The sequence below is a fragment of the Xenopus laevis genome, chromosome 8L, assembly GCF_017654675.1.
Source record: "Xenopus laevis strain J_2021 chromosome 8L, Xenopus_laevis_v10.1, whole genome shotgun sequence".
NCBI classification, from domain to species: domain Eukaryota; kingdom Metazoa; phylum Chordata; class Amphibia; order Anura; family Pipidae; genus Xenopus; species Xenopus laevis.
Genome location: NC_054385.1, coordinates 26,916,170 through 26,937,693, shown reverse-complemented (window position 1 = coordinate 26,937,693; position 21,524 = coordinate 26,916,170). Strand labels below are relative to the sequence as shown.

Genomic DNA, 21,524 nt, shown 5'->3' with positions numbered 1-21,524 from the left:
CTTTAATGGAAACCACCCATGGTTGAACTGGGCAAGCGGGACACTGGGAAAAAACCCAGTGGGCCCCGCTGGCCCAGACCCACTCCCTAGCATCCCTGATGAAAACTGTCTGCGCTCACAGTTCTTCCCCTGACCGCACCCCGAATGTGAAAAGTTACTTTAAATGTGGGAGGGGAGAAGAGTTGTGGCCTCTGGATGAGTCAATACTGGGGTGGAGGCCCCTGAGTTGGCAGCCCTGACAGGCCCCAGACCCCCCAGTTTTTATTAATTAATTTATTAACAAACAATTGTTTTTACCATGTTTCACAATTTAGATTACTGCTTCTAAATGAAATCTGCCTAGCTCCTATCTGTTCCAGAGAAATGTGAGAAACCCCATCTGACACATCTCCAATTTTCTCACTTGCTAAAAAGCCACCCAGCCCCTTCTTAAAGCTATCTAATGTATAAGCCAATATAACTGATTTAGGAAGAGCATTCCACAACTGCACAGCTCTCACTGTAAAAACCCTTTCAGAATATTAATTTGGAACTCCTTTCTTCTAATCAGAATGGGTGGTTTTGTGTCTACTGGAAGGGCCCAGGGCTGCCTTAAGAAACTTTGCGACTCCGTATAAATTATTCCCCCCCCATGAACATAAGCGTGCAGTACCAATATTTTTGCCACGCCCCTGGTGTGCACTACACAAGCAATCAAGTAGCAGGCAGGTTTTGTGAGAACAAATGGTTTAACTTGTTAGATGCACTACTATGATACAACCTCACCAATCATTCAAACCTTGAAAAACAGGGGTGTTACTATAGAAGAAACAGACCATGCAACTGTTGGAGAGTCCGGAAAGATAGGGGGCCTAGCAGTTGCAACATCTGTTTATGGAAAATGTCTTCTTCCCAAAGTTTAGGGGCCCAGTAACTAGTCAGTAGTTCATATAAATAATAAAAATAATTAATTAAAGTGCTAATGAAGCCAGTCTGTTGATTGGGGGTCAGTTGCGTTTGCCCAGTTTAAACTCTACCCACCTACCTGCTCCTTTCATACTGCTCTGCCCTCTCATTGCTTTTTATGCAAGTTACGTACATTTTTTTTTAAATGTAACTTAAGCAATTCACTTAACTTTTGCAAAAACACAAGTTTAGGGCCCATCTTACTGTAGGTCCAATAACTAGTCATTCCACTGCTGAAAAATGTATGTAGGAGATGCTCATATAATAGATTCCAACATAAACAGCTGATGTTACTCTATAGTAAGTACAGGTTATCCAGAAAGACCGTCTCCCATAGGCCCCATTTTATCCAAATAATCCAAGTTTTTAAGAGCTTTACTCTGAAATAATAAAACCATACCTTGTACTTGATCCAAACTAAGATATAATTAATCCTCATTGGAAGCAAAACTAGCCTATTGGGTTTATTTAATGTTATATGATTTTCTAGTAGACTTAGGGTAGAACTCCACAGGCGATTTTAAGTGCAATACCGTACGTTCTGAAGCACTGAGATGAACCGCAGGGTCACGCCTGATGCTCCAAATCTATGGTAAGTAATAGGAATGTTGGACGTTGTCGCTGCGTGCATCTGACTCGACTGTCGGATGCGTATGCTGCATGTTGCGTCTTCAGTCGTGTCATATGCAAGCAGCTACAATGTCTGACATTCCTATTACTTACCTTAGATTCAGTGCATCCGGCGTGACACCAGTGATTTGTCTCAGCACGTTGGAACGGACAGCATCGCACTTAAAATCACCCGTGGAGTTCTACCTATGAAGATCTAAATTACAGAAAGATCTATTATTAGTAAAACCCCGGTCCTGAGCATTCTGGATAACTCTTTTCCTGGTCACCTTACTGCCCTGTTGCACTGCTCTGCCTTGTCATTGCTAGATAAGCAAGTTACATAAGTAAGTTAAGGAAGTTTCAGTGCAAGTAATGTAAGTTTATACAGAATTTATGTAAATTGTGTAAGATTTGCATAACTTTGTGCAATGCTCCCTGGGCCCAGGAAACCCTCACTGATGGGGGCCTTGGAAGGAATCATTTTAATATAGCTCTAGACCTTATTTGCCCTTGGAGCTGCTGACTGGCATTGCTTGCTACAGCCAAGTTTATTATCTACAAGGACTCCAAGGTCCTTTTCCATTATGGATTTGCCTAGTGCAGTCCCATTTAGGGTATAAGTGGCTTGGATATTTTTACATCCCAGGTGCATGACTTTACATTTACCAACATTGAATCTCAGCTGCCCAGATTGCCAGTTTGTCATGAGCCTGGATGGAATTAATACAATACCCGCTCTTAAGTAAGTGAACAAGTTAAATCAAAGTGGTCCCATACAGAACCCTGAGGAGCCCACTTCTTCTGGTAGAGAAAGTACTGGTACTTGCCCCCTCTCTGTATCTGACCCTATAGCCAGTTTCCTATAAATGTACAGACCATAGTATGTACAGTATATATAATGCAGTATTTGGTATGTAAAAAGGCAGAGGAATTATTTGCCTTGCATCCCTAAATAGCCCCAACATGAATAGCTGTACCCTGTGTAGAAGATATGCAATGACTCCCTCAACTAAAGCTGCAATAAGCCACCAATACCAGAACATAATTAACCATTTGAAGGGGAACTTGCCATTGTTTCGTAGTAAAATATGAAGCACTTACATAGTTATGATGCATTAGACAGTTCATGTACTTGTATGATGTTATTTTATCTTGACTCCTCTGGAGTAGTGTGTAGCCATACATCAGTGTTAGAAACTGATAAGACAAAGCACAGTGCAGTCAAGACAAATAAGCCTGGTTGGAATGGGGCATCATGGGATGCTGCTAACTCCTGCCTGTTTTCCCTGCCAGCCAAAGCCTCGGTCCCTACATCAAACAATAAGACCAATGGCCCCCTGGTGGTCATTTACAGTATGCTTCGGCTACTGGTCCTCATAATTAAACAAACAAAAAAACACACAAACATCACAAAAAACGTTAACATATTTTATATTCCCTAAACCTCTCAAATATCGAAATAGCAGCGGTTTACTGGTGCCCTAAATGTGGTCTTAGTTTTAATCAAGTACAAGGCACTATTTTATTATTACAGAGAAACGGGAAATCATTTTTTAAAAATATTAATTATTTAATCAAAATGGAGTCTATGGGAAACGGCCTTTCCGTAATTCAGTGATATCTGTATAATGGGTTTCCGGATAATGGATTCTATACCTGTAGTTTAATATCTGCAAAAGTACTTACAAAAAATAGCACTGCATGCCTATTGCAAGCTTTCCTGCTGTAAATAAAGGGTACAGGGTGTAAAGGGTTCCAGTTTTTCCATATTTAACACATACATGCAATAGATGCAGTGATGCCAAGCGGAGATAGTAACCCAACGCCTGTCTTCCAGACTAAAGGGATATACTGAGGGGCCCTGCATCAATATAAGAAATATAAAAAGCCAAACACTGCTGTTCTATAGCTAAACTGTATTTCATGCTGGTGCTGCTGCTATTGCAAGGACATAACTAAAGCATGTGCTGCTCATTCCTCTGCGTAACTACAGAGGAAGCAGACACAGCAGGGGGGCCCAGGAGTGTTGGGGGCTCAGTAGGCTCTAATTAATGAGCAACTTCAATATAACTTGGAAGAATAGGTCAACTTGGCAAAGTTTTGGGGCCCTAGATCTGGTCATTTGAAATACACGTACATAAACGAATATGCCCTTCTAATACTGGCACGCTTACAATGTACACAACTGTATTTAATAATGGGACAAAAGAAAGAAACCTGGAGGTAACATGTAAATATATACATATATTCAGACATTTTCACACAAATATTACAAGGAATATTAAAAAGAATCAAGCACTACATTTAAAACATAGTAGGAATTAAAAAAAAAGTAATTGCAGCCCATAATTAATAGTTTAAAGTTCAATGCAGATTTTCTGACCCTGTGACAGTGATATGTTCATTGTGTTCCTATACAGTCCTTTTGAATCATGTAAAGGGTTGGTAACCTGAAATGGGTAGGTTGAAAATCCAATACCATTCAATAGAAAATTTCTTCCAGAAGGTAGAAATTTTAAAAGAAAAAAACCCTTCCCTCCCCCACTTTCCCTTCTCCAAATCACAAAACGAGACTTTATGGGCCACTGTGCTATGATGGATAAGGGTCCGTCATTGCTGGGGAGGATGAGTATGGCATAGCTAATGCTGACCATGGTGAGAAAGAGTGAATACTGTGTTTTTGTGCTAGAAAAGTAATACAAATAAGAAAGAAATAGATGGGGAAATCAGGAAAAGAGGTTAAGGGAAAATAAGAAAGAGGGAAGGAGAGAAGATACAAACACATAAAAGAAGTCAATACCAATGGTGAGAACAAAGGTAAGAAGGGATAGACTAAAAGCATCAGAAAGACAACGAAGGAGTAGCATCCACCGATGTGCGTCCATAATCCCACGAATCCAAGTCACATTGTGATGTGCCTCCGGCGGTGCAGACCCAAATGATCTGAGCGAGAGAAACTTCGGTTGCAATCCATGCACATAAAGGGCTTGAGGCCGGTGTGTTTACGAAAGTGTCGGGTCAACTCATCAGATCGTGCGAACTTCCACGTGCAGCCCTCCCACGTGCATTTATACGGCTTCTCTCCTGCAGAACAACAGACACGGTTTAATAGGGGTTCAGCAAAGAGGAAGTAAAGATAAGCTGCTCAGTTGAGTGTATGACCTAATAAGCTAGACATGGGAGGTTATTTTGTCCACAATGTTAATCACATTCATTTCAGGGCTTGATGTGGGCACTAGCTGAGGTCTAATGACTGTTAGGATGAGCTAAAATTAGGAATAAACTTTAAGTTCAACCTGAGCCATACAAATAGACTAGTATTAGGATGAATGGATCATTTCTTCCTCTACCACCCCATCCCCATAATGTTGCAAGTTAACCTCTCTGACTTCCTCCAGCAGTTGGACCTGTTTCAGATTTAACTAGGGATTTAACTAGGAAGGGTAATTTGATGGTTTACCAACCAAGAATGTGGAATACAGTGTAAACCTGAAGTGCTTTTAAGTGGTTCACCTTTAAATTAATTTTTAGTATGATGTATAGAAATAGATATGCTGAGACAAATTGCAATTGGTTTTCATTTTTTTTTTTATTTGTGTTTTTTGAGTTATTTAGTTTTTTATTCAGCAGCTTTCCAGTTTGCAATTACAGCAAGCTGGTTGCTAGGGTCCAAATTACCCCAGCAACCGTGCATTGATTTGAATAAGAGACTGGAATTTGAATAGGAGAGGACCTGAATAGAAAATAGGAGTAATGAAAAGTAGCAATAACAATACATTTGTAGCCTTACAAGGCATTTTGTTTTTAGATGGGGAAAACATCTAAAAAAAAGAAAAGCTAAAAAGAAAGAAAAATAAAAGTTGGAAAGAGTCAGAAGAAGAAGGCAAATAAATCAAAAACAGTAAAAAAAATAAAATAATGGAGACCAAATAATAAATTGCTGAGAATTATGAATTGTATAACATTAAAAGTTAATGTAAAGGTGAACCACCCCCCTTAATATTATTGTTCAGCTCAATTTAGTGCAACAAATCAAAACAATAGGTATTTCAATTGAAACTGGTTGTGGGGACATGTATTCTGCATATGTATTGGACACACGGTCGGAAGTCCAGTGTGTGATTCAGTTGGCACATCCCCCAGGAAGACCCTTGCTGTGCTTTGCACCTCACACCAGTAAATAAAGTGCAGGGCAGAGTGCAATGTGCAAAAAGCACAGTGGTTTGCACCATGGGTCCTGTGATTCCTGCTTCCCTCATTCAGAAAAGAATGAGCAAAGTGCCATAGGTATTCCTGAACTCACCAACCATTCCCTTCAAGATCCATAGCTGCAATTTCCATTTCATACTTTCCCCATGGTAGTGGGACAAATCATGGAAAGAAAACATTCAAAACACTATACATTGCCCAGTGTGCCATTACACTTAGGTAACTAGTTAACTATCAGGTAGGTAGGTAGTTAACTATCACCTAGGTAACTAGGTAAATATCAAAATATTTATATAAATCCAGCACACCTACAGCTGAACAGCAGTGCATATCTAGTCAATATTTAACAAGATGAATACTGTTTACCCGGTTCAGTAACAAATATTAGCTATGTCACTTCTGATTTCAAATTGCACTAGATCAGTAACATTTCCAAATGTTAAATGGGGTAGCTGACCTTTTAAGGAACTTTTAGTATGTTACAAAATGAAGGCCAATTGAAAAGTTGCTTAGAATAAGTCATTTTATCTTTTTACCGTTTTTGAATTATATGCCTTCTTCTGACCCTTTCCAGCTATCAATTGGGGGCCCCAGACCCCATCTAATATAACAATTCTCCATAAAAGCTATACATGTATTGTAATTGCTACTTTTTATTACTCATCTTTCCAGGCCCTCTCCTATTTCATATTCCAGTCTCTTATTCAAATCAGTGCATGGTTGCTAGGGTAATTGGGAACCTAGCAACCTGAAACCGGAGAGCTGCTTAATAAAAAGCTAAATAACAAAAACCCCACAAATAATAAAAAATAGAAAATTGTTTTAGAATACTGTATAATTTGCTACATCATACTAAAAGTCAACTTAAAGGCGAGTAACCCCTTTATAGGCTGACCTTCTTTGTCAGGCTTTAAATGGCAGTTGAGCATTAAAGTTGAGCCTTTCAGTAGTAGTTGAGGCCCATGTAATAGTGGCGTAACTAGATATTACACAGCAAATAATTTTTCAGGCCCCCAAAATGAGGCTGACTTGTTTTATCAATATTTATTGAAACTGTATATGAATTAGGGCCCCTATACCTCCTGTCCCCCAGGGTCTGTTTCCTCTGTAGTTCCACCCCTGGGTACAAGCATATAAACCATTGGGGACATGATAGAAAGAACACAAAAAGACAGGCATTTAATATTGCATCCTTCTTTAATCTATAAAATAAATCCAAAACAACAACGTCACGTGTGTCAACATTTCCGTAATAATGTCCGTTTAACCACTTCATGCCAAGTCCCTCCCTTCCAAGGCTGGCAAGGCCTTGTCACAGTAACATGTTCCGCAAGGTTGTGCCTTTCTTCTGTTTGGAGATTCACAGTCGTGGGAGGAAAACACAAGAGAAAACTGCATGGATATTTGAGAGACCAGGAGTAAAATTCTCCCCACTAATACTGATAACTCCAAGGACATGATGGACAATATTTATTTAGATTTACTTTCACTGCTTATTTGAAGAGAGAAGAGAAATGAAGTTCATTCAACTGAGAGAGATATGATGGCAAGTCAGACTAGAGATTTCTATCAAATCTAACTTGCCTATGGTTAACCAAAACTGGTGCGTCAGTGCATGTCAGAGGAAACTGATCATTCAGTATAAAATAGATGGGGGGGTTCAGTTTAAATTAAAACCTAATTTATAAACGGGTGAGGGCAACTAATATGTTACAGGTTAAATAATAGCTCAGTCCCAGGTAAAAACGTGATCCTCGGGTGACTATTTTCATTAAGAATTAAGCTTCAGAAACAATCACAGTATTTTTTTTTATATTTATTTTTCTATAAAATTTCTGTTTAATCAGACAGTTCACGAAAAATGGGAGCATCAATGCCGACTTTGCATCAGGAAGGAATCCTATTTAAAGTGAAAGTCTCCTTCATCCGCAGAGTCCTATAAAAAAGGAGTCTCCGATGCTTCACTTCATAGTCGATTGTCCGTTATTCTCCGTGCAAGGGTAGGGCAGATGCTGGTGGAGAGGTAAGAGGGCAGACCAATACTGTGCTTATTGTGTTCTTGGAAGAGGACAAGAACAACTATACAGAAGAGAAAGAGATTAGGGGATAAAAGAGGGGAAACACTACACAGAATTATAGATAAAAAGAAAAAAAATCTGCGGAAACAAGCAACAACCGATGATGATGCAAAGGACAAGATGAGAAATGAGGGATTGGTTCAGATGGAGAGGTGAGGAGACTAAAGTGTCAACCACTGGTGAAGCAGAGAATATACTGAAGTGCCTCTCAGCCCCAGAAGTAGAAGCCTTTGTCGGTGTGGCTCTTTTAGGGTCGCTGGTCACATCATGATGTGCCTCCTGCGGTGAAGAGCCAGGTGGTCTGAGCGGGAGAAACTGCGGTCGCAGTCCAAACACAGAAAAGGTTTGACCCCTGTGTGTTTCCGGAAATGTCGCGTCAGTTCGTCCGATCTGGCAAATTTCCACGTGCAGCCCAGCCACGTGCACTTGTACGGCTTCTCTCCTGCAACAGGATGGACAGTAGATCAGGAATACAATTCTTCTACCCTTTCTTCCCCCCCACCCTCTGTGGGAGACTGGCTTAGGTAAGGGTACTTGGTTTCATCAGAAAGAGCGTAACCATGGTGCACTAACACTTGTGGAACAGTACCATTGGTCACCCCAAAGAGTAAAAATAATATGACATTACTGCATTGTGGTCTCTAGGGTATATTCACAGCATCAGCTTGGGTTAAACACTTATGAAGTTTCCAAGACAGGGAGCTCCAATATGAACCTGCTAGCCAGCATTGGACTCCTCACAACATTTGGTTTCTTGTGTCCATGGAGCATATAGGAAAAGTCTCAAGGGACAAAAGAACAATATTAACTATTACCTTTGCAAAGATTAAAGCCTAAATCTGACTATGTCTGGATTAGATGTGTGGATCGAAATAAACCTGCATACCCTGAGCCCAACTGGCACTTCTTTTTATAGGCCTGATCCACCCATCACACTTCACAAAATAGACCAAAGCAGACGAGCACCTATAAAAGGATACTTTTGGAAGAAGAAGCCAGCAGAGAAAGGTCGTGGGCGGGGAAATTGGAAGGAAGAGCTCAACCCGAACTCGCCTGATCCACAAACTGTGTGCGGAAGTCAGCCTATCCCATGGCAGTTGGGCCAGCCCAAACATCACTAGTCTACATACTCATTAATAAGAATTTCAATCAACTCAAACAAAAACCCCAAAAACACTATACCGACTATGCCAAATACTGGTGAATGGGGCCTATACATGCATTTTATGGTTCTAAGCCTGCCCATGGGCTAAAAAGCAAATATACACCAGCCTCCAAAATGAGATTAACATTTTGGGTTTATATGGAATGTGCATTCTGCACATTGTTTTTGTAAACAAATACACGTTTTATGTAATCTATTGCACCAAAAAATGCAGAGCAGTGACATTAAAACACTTTCAAGTAACACAATACCAACTTTTTGGGGTTTCACAGCAATTACAGAAAAACGTAATATATGAAATTATCAGCCACGTTAAACCCCCCTACATAAACTCTGTCAGAACACCTTTTTCAATATAAGCTTAATTTATTTGCCTTGTGTTAATCATAGGTACATATTGCCTACTTTAAATAATCTTACCCAGAAATGTGTTGTATCAGTTGGCCCATTATAGAATAAGAGTATCAAGCAAGCAAGAAAAGGCATTCACCATACTATATCATTCTACTATGCTTCTGCTCCAGAAAATTTGAAGAAAAAAGAAGGAGCCGGTCGCCCGTCGGTGCTTGCTGGAATAACCCCTGGACCAGTGAAGTTTTCTAAGTAAATAGACCTTTCCTTCTCCTTTAACAGGAGACAGTACTGAGGTACAACCAATGCCAAACTATACTGAACTAGAATAATGGTGAGGCAAAGAAAATGAAGAAACATAAAGAGGACTTCTCAGTGGCTGAACTGAACTTTTTTTCAGCCTAAGTAACTATACCTACATATTTAATATTGTTCCCAAAAGCAGTATTGCACATAATCATATACAATTTTGTGTTTATGGAAACAACGCTGGCTGTGCTGGTTTTTCACGTGAAATTTATTGGCTAAAATTCTCAGGTGTCTGTGAAACAGAATATCCTTTCCTTTTTGTAGCTGAAACACTTGTGTACCAGCAGGAACATTGAGGCATCCCAGTAACTGCCAGTGATGTAGATGGCTATATTTTTCAAATTAAATTGCATTATAGATTTTTAGATGGTACTACAGAAAGCTAAAGTCTAACCATGCCTCTAGGCCATGGAAATGTAACCATTTCCTGATTATCTGATGTTAAACTACAACACAACATTTAAACTGAATGTGCATCTAGCTACTCAACCACTTGTCACTAATCCAGCCCGAGATACAGTTGTTGGGCAATCATTTTAAGGCCAGGGCCACACGATTGCGGATTTCCACTCCTGCTCTACCTGTTTCTGCTTGGGTGCAGGCAGATGCAGAGGATTTTGTTGCCAAAATGAGACAATTTTGCGTCGAAATCAGCCTGCAGTTCAGAAAACAAGGGGAGCAGCAGGGCATGGATTCTCCTCCTGTGGAGAATCCACTTTCATAAGTGTCATCTGGTCCTGGTCTGAATGACCGAATCTGCTTTTGTATATTATGGTGCATTATTAAAAGTGAAAAGTTGTGCTGAGCACTGGTCTAGACAATAGCACATGAAACTATGACTACCATGGTGAGATCTCAGAAGCAACACTTTTAGCACAGGGATTATGGATTTAAAAAGTCTGTTTTGTTAAACCCAAATAAAGGCAGTGAACAATACTAATAGGTGCTTTGTATTCTGTACTGCTTGAGTTAATTAAGCTTCCCACCATAAATTTACTTTGTAGAGATCCTCAGTTTTGGATGAATGTTTCCCTCCCAGTGCTTTAGCCTCAGGCAAGACTTTGTTTAACACTTTAGCATGTTTTCATATGCATGTATTTCGTCCCAGCCCATTTCCTGACCATCAATAAGAGGTTCATCTTCTCCTGAATTCTATTCTTATTGTCTACTCTGCTGTAAAGTCACTTAGTCCTCTCCCTTCCCCCAATTTTAATCCTAGTCATTTCACCTAGCAAGCTTGAACCTTGCCATTACCTTACCTGTATGTATCCTCCTGTGGGCTTTCAAATGAGAACTCTTTGTATATACTTTGTTGCATCCTTCAAAATCGCATTGATGGACTCGCCTCTTCCTCGTGTCAGGAGAACCAGCTCCACCTCTCTGCATTCGCGTAAAACGCGGCCTGGCATAGAATAGAATAAGGAAAATCTTTGTGAACCTGGAAATTCACTTAGAGGATAACAAGGAATTTGATGTAAATGCCTTAAGCTTAAAAGAAAATAATGGAAAACGTAAATTGCAAGTTTACTGTTTTTGCTGCCCAGATAAAGTTAGAAACCATCAGAAAAACTGAAAAAAAACACATGAGAATATAGAGAGAGCAGGGGGGTCAAGAATTATTTTTTAAGAGGGGCCCCAAAAAGTTCTAGTTAAGCCTTCACCATATGACGTGGTGGCTCCGTTGAATATAATGCAAAATGATCCATAGCACTTATTTGCATTTTGTTTTTCCTCTTACCCATGTGCTGTGTCAGGAAAAGAAGATGATGTCTCCACAATGCTATCATCACTGTCGCTGTTAATCTCCACTGGAGATTCAGGATCTGCTTTCACTAACAAAGAAATAGCACATAATCATTTCAAGGGCAGATATTGATCCACTGACTTGAGCATTTATCAGGAGCAGAAACATAAAACCATAGGGGCCCTACAAATATGCACTATTTGTTGGTTATCAATAGCAATGCAGTCTTTAATAAACAGACACAAATTGGAACCACATTAAGTAGCAATAAAGAGCAGATGCACAATCTTCTTTATGAATCGGTTTATAGGCAAAGAACAAATATATCAGCGGGAATCACAGGTCTGGAGAATACAGTGATATTTGTCGTCACATGCAAATAGTAGGTAACAGGCTAATAGTGTTTATAAATCTTAATCAAAGGAGCATATCGAGTTGAAAGCATTATGCTTAGTTTAATGTTAATACATAATGAGGGCATTACTTACCAACAACACTAAGAAAATATAACACTGCAGTAACCTGTAGTCAGCAATAAGATCGAATCTGCATTCTATAGTTAAAATTGGTCTGAATGTGCTATGGATTACAGCACTAATGCAAATGTGCCTTCCTATGAAAAAAGGCCCAAAGTCTATAATGGAATAACATTAGAAGCCTTTCATAACTGCAACATATCATTATTGAAGTCAAGAGGGTGCATAGAAGGGCACCTAAGTTCGTAAAAGGGATGGAAAAATCTCAGCTATGAGGAAAGACTGGCCAGTTGGAGAAGAGGCGCATAAAAGGACAGTAACACCAAAAAATAAAAAAAGGAATGACAATATATGTGCTGTTGCCCTGTACTGCTGTGTAGTCATGGGGGCAGCTGTTCAAAGCAAAAAAAAGGAAAAAGGAGATGTGTAATTCTCTCCCTGAATAAGTAGTACTGGCCGAAATTTTAGATAGTTTTAAGAAGGGGTTGGATGGCTTTTTAGCAAGGGAGAGAATACAGGGTTATGGATGGTAGCTCCTAGTACAAGTTGATCCAGGGACTGGTCCGATCACCATCTTGGCGTCAGGAAGGAATTTTTCCCCCTCTGAGGCAAATTGGAGAGGCTTCAAATGGGGTTTTTTGCCTAAATCAGCTAGCAGTTAGGCAGATTAAAATAGAGTTAGAACTTGACGGACGCATGTCTTTTTTCAACCTAACTTACTTTGTAACTATATATTCAAACACTTAGAATTTCAGCCCTGTAGAATTTACTTGTCAAGTACCTGAAGAATGTGCCGATAAGCTCATACTGCCAAGGTCATTTGGAGACTGATCTGCCCTCGAATCTGAATCTTCTACTTCGGAGGTTGAGGATCGCATCAGCAAATTATGAGACCGGCCTAAAGAAAACGAGAAAAGAGTGACATTTGTCTTAGCTTAAATTTATTGCTTATTGATTCATTTCTGCATTATGATGTCTCACCACACAAGGGGGGGGGGCAAATTCAAAAACATTATTACATTTGAAAGAAACCAAGTCCTACTTCATCTGTGTGCAATATATACTATAACAAATTTATATAATATATATATATATATATATATATATATATATATATATATATATATATATATATATATATATATACACACACACACACACACATATACACACACGTGTATATATATATATATATATATATATGTGTGTGTATATGTGTATATGTGTGTGTGTGTGTATATATATATATATATATATATATATATATATATATACACACACATATACACACATACACACATATATATACATATATAAAGACTATCGTTTCGGCCTTTGAGAAAGGCCTCGGAGAGGCCGAAACGTTAGTCTTTTAAAAAAAAATTTTTTATTTTCAAGTCCTGAGAGTGCGGACCTTTCTGTGAGTTAAATGTACTTAATTTGGACACTGTACCCAGGCACGTTTATATTGCAATATATGGACAAACAATCCCTGTTTTGTTTAAAGGGTAAGGCATTTTTTAGTAGCAGTATGCACAAAATGTCGCTGTCTACTCTTGTAGTTGACTATATGTATTTTGTGGTCACAGCCTCATTGCACCCCCGCCTAATGGTTTTAAAAAATAGTGGTGAGCACAACTTTCCCTTGTTTGTTATAGTTATACAGAAGCAGTGACCAGCTCCATGTTGTAGCTCCCACCCTTCCCAGCTATAGTCAGATGATCCCACTGGTGTCTAATAAAAGGGCAGCCAAGTATGGAGGTTTACTTTGAAAGCAGCAAGTAAGTTGCAGGTAAAACCTAGTCCCTTTGTAAAATGTATAATGAAGCAATAGAATTCTTAATGAATCAAATAAAATTGAGCATAGGACTGGCCAGATATGGGATGACTTTGACGTAGTTGGCCAGCTTAAATATATTGCAATATATGGACAAACAATCCCTGTTTTGTTTAAAGGGTAAGGCATTTTTTAGTAGCAGTATGCACAAAATGTCGCTGTCTTAAATATATTGATAATGGGTTGAGTGCAGAGGACTCTTGTGTTTGACTATATATATATATATATATATATATATATATATTTATTATCTATATCTATATATATAATATCTATATCTATATATATAATATCTATCTATATATCTCTATCTATCTATCTATCTATCTACACACATATACATATACACACAAGCATATACCTCCTAAATTTTGTACTAGCATTTACTCTACTATCCAGTAGAGGGCCACAGCGCGCCACTCCAAATATTGTAGAACAGTTATGTAGAAACACTTGGCCATAGTATAGTTTGATTACTGTGACTTGTTCACAATTATTGTTAATTTGTAACATGTAGTAGTGCTATACAATACATAAAGGGAAAACTATCCAGTGGGCAGAAATAAACCAACACACAAAAACTTGGTCACATTAAATTACCCACCTTTGTTTTAAGGTAATAAGGTAATTGTGCATCTAGTACTGTAATGTCCTAAGAACTTCAGAGGCATTTTTCCATAATTATTACTATTAATATTATTAGTAGCATAGTGCTGTGCAATAGTTTGGTGTATATGTCAAACTTACAGAATACACAAATTGAAACATAGGGAGTTAATGAGGACCATGATCAATAGAGCTTTCAATCTAAAGTTAGAGAACAGCTATAGGTCCAGCATATACTTTTGCAATGTAGCAAGCCTCTCCAGTGAGATTCCTCCATGCACAGGCTGTGTCATAAGCGGTGTTGGGCTGTGAAGGAGCAACTTTCCCACAGCAGCCGCCTGTTTGATTGCCAACAGCACCACCCTGCAAAGGAGCTCCTTTTAAATCAAGTTGGCTTAAGACAATAAATGAACACATACTGCTCTACTGAACAGTAATGAAGTTGTTACCTATTTATGTGAAATGTTTACTGCCATGAACTCCACCCATTTTTATTAATCACATCCACCCTATTTGTCTCTCACCTGTGCCTTTACCATCTGAACCTAAAATTGGTACGGTGAGGGCAGCAGTCACCCCATCAGTGGGCAATGTTGTATATACGACAGGTAGTGACTGTACCACTACTGGGATGGTCTGTAGGTTGCCCATCTTGCTTGGTAGGTTAACAGAAGGGATTGTGTGGATAACATGCAGGATCTGCTGTCCTCCGCTGCCTTGTGTAGAGGCCAAGATGGAGCCTGGAGACAGCACTGCAGGGATGGCTGAACCTAAGCCCGAGAGCGACATGATAGATGGGGGTGCTGACAGAGGGGTCTCCAGGATCATAGGAGAGGAAGAAGGTGGACTCGAAGACTGACGTAGCGATATCTTTTGGTTCTTATGGATGGAGAGGTCCACAGGCTCAGCTTGTGGAAGGCTACAGTCACTGTCTAAGAGTTGCTCAGGAGGCTCCATCTTAATATCACTAAGGAAGGCTGGTGTTGGGGTTTCAGAAGCCATTTTGCAGCCAGATGTCAATGGGGAGGAGTTGCAGACCTGAGAAGAGATGAACAGAAGAAAGATTACTATAAACATACAACTTGCTCCAAGCAAACCCTATGTACATTCAGGGCTTGTTAAAGGGGTTGTTCACCTTCACTAGTTGGTTTCAGATAGATCACCAGAAAAAAAAAATCCAATTACTTTCTATTTTCAATATGTGACCGTTTTTCTAATATTGAAGTGTAAAGTGTCATTTTTTACCTTCTAAAGCTCTAGGAGGGGGTGGCTGACCCTGTAAAATGTAGTTGATACATTTCTTATCTTTGACCCTGCTTAGTAGAATCTCTGGGTTCCATTACATGCAGCTGTTAGGCTAAGGCCACACTAGGCGATAGCGCCGCGATTTGACTCGCGGCGACTTTTCGCCGCGACTTTTAAGCCGCAATCGCTGGGGAAACTTTTGCGCTGGCGTCTATGGGGAATCTACTGTCGCTCGAAATTGCCTCGCTAGGCGATTTCGAGCGACAATAGAAAAAAGATCGCCGCGTGTGTTTTTACGCTGGCGATTTTTCGCGATTCCCCATAGACGCCAGCGCAAAAGTTTCCCCATCGATTGCGGCTTAAAAGTCGCGGCGAAAAGTCGCCGCGAGTCAAATCCCGGCGCTATCGCCTAGTGTGGCCTTAGAGTTGATACAATAGTTGCTCATATTCCAGAGATGCTGCTGAGAAATGTATCAACTGAATGTTTAAAATCTGCACCTGAGTTACTGAGCTGCCGGACTCGAACACCAGAGACACGAACATTCAACTTTAAACTTAGATTTTGTAAAAATAAAAAAAATAAATAATGGAAAGTAATTGAAATACGTCTTTATTTCTGGAGAATAATCGAAGAACAACTCAACTGAAAAAAGTGGTTTGGAAGGTGAGCAACCCCTTTAACGAACACTTGAAATGTATGAAGGTTTCAAATTTCAGTGAAATAGTTTGAAAGTAAGAAGTGCCTCAATGGCCATGTGCCAATACCCTTTCTGCAGAAGGACCACCAGATATAATAAGCAAAGGGGCAACAAGCATACCAAATTTTGTGTAAACAAAGTGCACAACTGAATAGATACACCGAATCCAGATCACTGCACTTCACTCAGGGAGAGCCACAGCAATCAAATAGCACTTAAAAGGCACCCAATAGGGACAATTTCTCTCCCCACCCCCTCAGGCTGACCATTATTCCATCCCACACTAATCTTGTTCCATGTTGAAGTAAGGGATTGTGGCACTAGAAGTGATCTCCACTTTCCACAGAATCTGTGCACTGCTCCCCATTCTCACCAATAGGAAGCAACTGGCAGTTTGCTCCCAGCAGCTGTTTCCTGTTCCCAATTGAATAGGCACTTTTTTTGGGTAAGCTCATACCTTGGCTTCTATTGGCATATAACAAATACACAGCCATTTTGTATAGGGCTATTCTATAAGTTATTCACGGCTCTCGTGTATTAGAGTCAGGTTAGATAAAATGGGCCCATCATAAACTTGGGCTATCACAAATCTACCGAAAATGCTTCTCCACTGACAATAATTGAAAAACCTACACGTCGCTTTGCTTTTCCAAACTCGTCTGAAGTTGCCTAGCAAGGAAATCTCGGGCAACTACACAATGCAGCGAATTACTGCCAGTGGAGAATCATTTCCAGTATATTTGGTGCCCGCGATAGTGCAAATTTATCATGGGCGACATCTCCCCATCGGCTATTACCCTAATAAAAATAACAGGGGGCCATAACCATACTAAGGCACAAGACCACCAAGGTGACGTTGAACAGCCTAATATTTTACTATTATATATATTATTATAAGAATGTCCTATTCTGATAACACAGGTATGGGACCTGTTATCCAAAGTGCTCTGGGTTTTCCAGATAACGGAATTTGGATCTTCATACCTTGGGTCTACTAGAAAATCATGTAAACGTGTGTATTGAAACAAACAATCTTTCTTGGAAAGATCTTTTCCAAGAAATATCGTAATTGTTACATCTATGGCCACCCTAAAGGGGTTGTTCACCTTCCAAACACAGTTGTTTTCAGATTGTTCCCCAGAAATAAAGACTTTTTTCAATTACTTTCCATTATTTTTTTTTTTTTTACTGTTTTTCAAAAATCTAAGTTTTTTTGTCTCTGGTGTTTTAGTCTGGCATTTTAGTAATTCAGACGCAGACTCTAAACTGTTACAATTTTGCAACATTTTGTTGATACATTTCTCAGTATTATCAACTATTGTATCAATTAGGGATTCTGCTCAGCAGTGACAAAGATAAGAAATGTATCAACTAAATGTATCAATTTAGAACAGATTACAGGGTCGGCGACCCCCCTCCCAGAGCTGCTTTAGAAGGTGAAAAAACTATTTATATTTCAATATTAGAAAAACAGTGACACATAAATAAAATAGAAAGTAATTGGAAAAAGTCATTATTTCTGGTGATCTATCGGAAAACAACTAGTTGTTTGAAGGTGAACCACCCCTTTAAGGGACCTGTACACAAAGTGACATCACTGTGCAAAATTTACAAGTGACAATATCACGGAGTGCCATTTATAAAGGATACATTTGTGATGTTTGTTTACCAGAAGGGTATAAAGCACTGGAAGGTAGAGTAAAATAAATGCCTCCATAAATGTTTCATGTTTTTGCCTTGTAGAACATAGAGGGAGATTTGAGTGGAGCAGTGGGGGTACAGGAGATTTAGAAGGCAAGCTAAAGCGAAAGCGCCTGTAGGAATGCACAGCAGGGAGCATGAGAATACAGGGTAAACAGAGGAGTAGGCCCTGTGATTGACATGCAGAGAGGGTGCCGGTTCATTGTATGACTTACCCTTGCAATGAAAGGCATTTGCATGGCAGCCTGTTTCTCCTTTTTAGCTTCACTTCAGGGATCTAGGGAACACTGAAATCAGACACACCCTGGGTGGAGTAGGGTTTTTTTTTTTTTTTAAATGGCCAGGGGAACGCCTGCTGCTCACACACCCTCCTTCCTTTCCCAGTGGGATGGGGGTGGGGTGTGGACTCTGCTATCGGGTGAACTTACATCACCATTATTGGGAGGTGGGGAAGGGAGTTCAGATCTCCCCTATATACACCAAAACAAACCTTGTTTAAGTCTCGCCACTCTGCACAGCAAGAAACAGAAGTTGGATTTCCGTTTCTTTTCCATAATTTCCCCATCCCTGGTATGTACACAGCCATATAGTTCAATGATCCAAATTTTTCTTTGTGCTGCCAAGTGCCATGGATAACTTCCGAATTTCAGCCAGTGAAACATGTTCACTGGCAAGGACTATAATGAACAAAAGCCTTTTTGTTCAGAATGGGTGAAAGAGTTAATATGACCCGCATCCCTACCCGTTCCTAACAAAGGCAGCACCAATCAAATCCATTTTGGGCACAGAGATGAATTTATACACCAAGTAGCAAAGAGAATACTAATAGGAAAGAGAGGTGTGTGTGCATAATGTCCTGCAAGCTAACTACTGGGTTGAGGGGCTGAGAATGATGGGAACAGAGAGAGTGATATTCTGAGACAATTTGCAATTGGTTATTTGTGGGGTTTTTTCGTTTAGCTTTTTACTCAGCAGCTCTCTAGTTTTCCATTTCAGAAATATAGTTGCTAGGGTCCAAATTAACCTAGCCACTGTTTTCAGCAAGAGGCTGGAATATAAATAGGAGAGGGCCTGAATAGAAAGAGTAGGAATAAAAAGTAGCAATAATCAAACATTGGGTTTTAGATGGGGTCAGAGACCACCATTTAAAAGCTAGAGAGAGTCAGAATCAAAAGATAAATAATTCACAAACTATGAAAAATTAAAAAATGAGGATCAATGGAAAAATTGCTTAGAATCAGCCATTCTGTAACATACTAAACGTTTAACTTAAAGGTGAACCACCCCTTTAAGCTCCTGCAAAGACATGATAAGGGGCCGCTGCCTTCACAGTGTATGTTGTTTATTAATTTGGGGGAGAGGAAAACGATTGCTCTATGAGGCTACAATTTTATAGTTGCTATTTATAACTTATCTTTCAATTCGGGCCCTCTCCAATTCATCTTCTAAGTCGCTGGCACCACTTTCTGGTTGCTAGGGTTAATTGTACTTAGAAAGTAAATTTATTGGGCTCATGTTTAACACAGCAGTATACTGCCCCTGTTATTTGTTATAAACTTCAAATGACTTGCAGGGGTAAGAGACGGGTAAAATCTTACAGTACGGGGTGCACTGGCCAAATGCAGTAAAGCAATGGGCTCTTTGTGAAGGAGAACAGCTGTGAATCCCAAAGGGGTAATGTGAAAGAACGTTACAAAAAAGATGGGAGGGGAGTGAGAAGGATAGGAAATAGAGAGTAACACAGGACAAGCAGACCTTGCACAAAATTCTGCTCCACGGTTCTTCATAATGCGACACTAGTTGCTAAACTGGGTGAGGCTGTAGGTTGTGTGGGTGTCCAAACAGCTTGTCTTTGGCCCAGCTGAAACAGATTCCAACCTCTCAACAGTAACGGCATACTTTTTGCTTGTCTTCGTCCAAAAGGGGGTCACTCACCTTGCAGGTGTCTGGTGCTTGGTAACATAGTGCAGCTTGCAGCCAATAGCCATAGGAGTAGTTGGGGACCATTTCAAATGTTTTGCCCTGCCTCCCAAACAGTGAATCAACATGGGCAACCACATACCTCCTAACTGTGCCTTTATTCAGGGGGACAGTCGCGATTTTGACAGCTCAGCCTGCATCCCCAGATTGTTACTGAAATGTCCTGAGTTTGTTTGATCTCCTGCACGGATGCCAGAAAACGTTTATAAAACTTAATTAAACAAGAGGCTATTTGGGTGAGAGCCCAGAATACTCAGCGCCTGCACTTAGTTACAATTGTATCTTTGCTTATCTTAAATTGTTACAAATGTATCTAATAACATAAGCAGAGACTCACAGCTTATAGGGCAATTCACCTTTATTAGCAAAACTGTAATACCACATAAAATATGACCCTAAAAAACCCATAAATGTGTTCAGACTTTCCATAACCTGCCAAATGTTGTAAAATTGGCGTGGCATTTAGGGGATGTAGCAACAAAATGGGTGTGGTACGTGCAGAAGAACGTACCACAGGGTTGCTGAACAACCGTATAAAGCAGAGAAACGAAGGTCAAGAATCCCCTACTCTGCTGCTTGATGTGCCTGCACCCAAATACATTGCCTCGGCTTGGGTGCAGACAGATGCAGCCTATTTCAGCACCAAAACATACGACTTTCCATTGCGCACCAAAATCCAACCACAGCATTTGAAGTATTTTAGACGTGGCAATTCAAATGTAAATACATGGAAATGCGTTTACGCAAGAACTGCCCGTGGTAATGCAGATTTCTTATGGGCAACATATCTCACCAGGTAGAGATTTCTCTCACATATAAATAAAGTGCATGCTCTTGGCACTCTTGCCAAAATACAGATCTGAGAGGAGAGCGATGCAGAAGGAATAAATGTGTTAGGGAAGAAAGGGTTAGAAAGGATAAATGGCAAAAGTGGAACATGACAAAAGGAGGCATTTTGGAATAGGACAAGGGAAAGGGAAACCAGGAGAGGGAAAGCTCAGGGACTCAAAGGAATCAGAAGAATTCTCAAGCTACTAGGAAAACAAATATGTAGAATTGCAGCCTCCTTGTTTACAATTCAATGAGGGAAGGCCTCCTTCAGATCCCACCTTCCTGACAGTGCACATCACTATGGATAGCAGGGGATGCATGGGAAGGATGCAAGGTGTTCCATAAACAGCAGCATGACTACATGGGCACTAACACAGGGAAGGACAGGCAAGCATTACAGCCCAGATAAAGGTAGGACGAGAGGCCAGTGAAATAGTTAATGGACATCTGTAGCTAATAAAGAGAACTGAATGAAATGAGCTTTTCCCCTTCTATTCCTCCCTCTCTGCACCCCTCCTCAGCATCCTGCTCTCCTCCCATGTGTCTCTGCAGGGGATCAGGGTGGAGATTTGGCAGGCACAGAGAAGGAGGGAGAAGGAGAGGCAAAGCAGTGTGTGTGAGAAGAGGGAGAAAGCAAGAAGACAAGTAGTGGGTCACTCAGAGAGAGCAGATTATCTGGCATGTAGCTAACAAATATGCGCCTGAATATGTGCTATTTGCCAGCTGTACATTCTCCT

The 21,524-nt window shown here is 40.1% G+C and overlaps 1 protein-coding gene across 3 annotated transcripts in view; it reads right to left on the bottom strand.

Annotated features, from left to right (window-relative positions):
* Positions 1–3,781: 3,781 nt before the first annotated feature.
* klf8.L (Kruppel-like factor 8 L homeolog) overlaps positions 3,782–21,524 on the bottom strand; it is a 35,068-nt gene continuing 17,325 nt past the window's right edge. The window contains exons 1-6 of one of the 3 annotated variants that reach the window (XM_018228736.2): positions 18,192–18,259; positions 14,857–15,370; positions 12,671–12,787; positions 11,408–11,501; positions 10,929–11,071; positions 3,782–4,641 (exon numbers count right to left, since the gene is read on the bottom strand). In XM_018228736.2, coding sequence (XP_018084225.1) covers positions 4,460–4,641; positions 10,929–11,071; positions 11,408–11,501; positions 12,671–12,787; positions 14,857–15,370; positions 18,192–18,215 — 1,074 coding nt within the window. In that variant the 5' untranslated portion in view covers positions 18,216–18,259 and the 3' untranslated portion in view covers positions 3,782–4,459. 3 annotated transcript variants of the gene reach the window in all.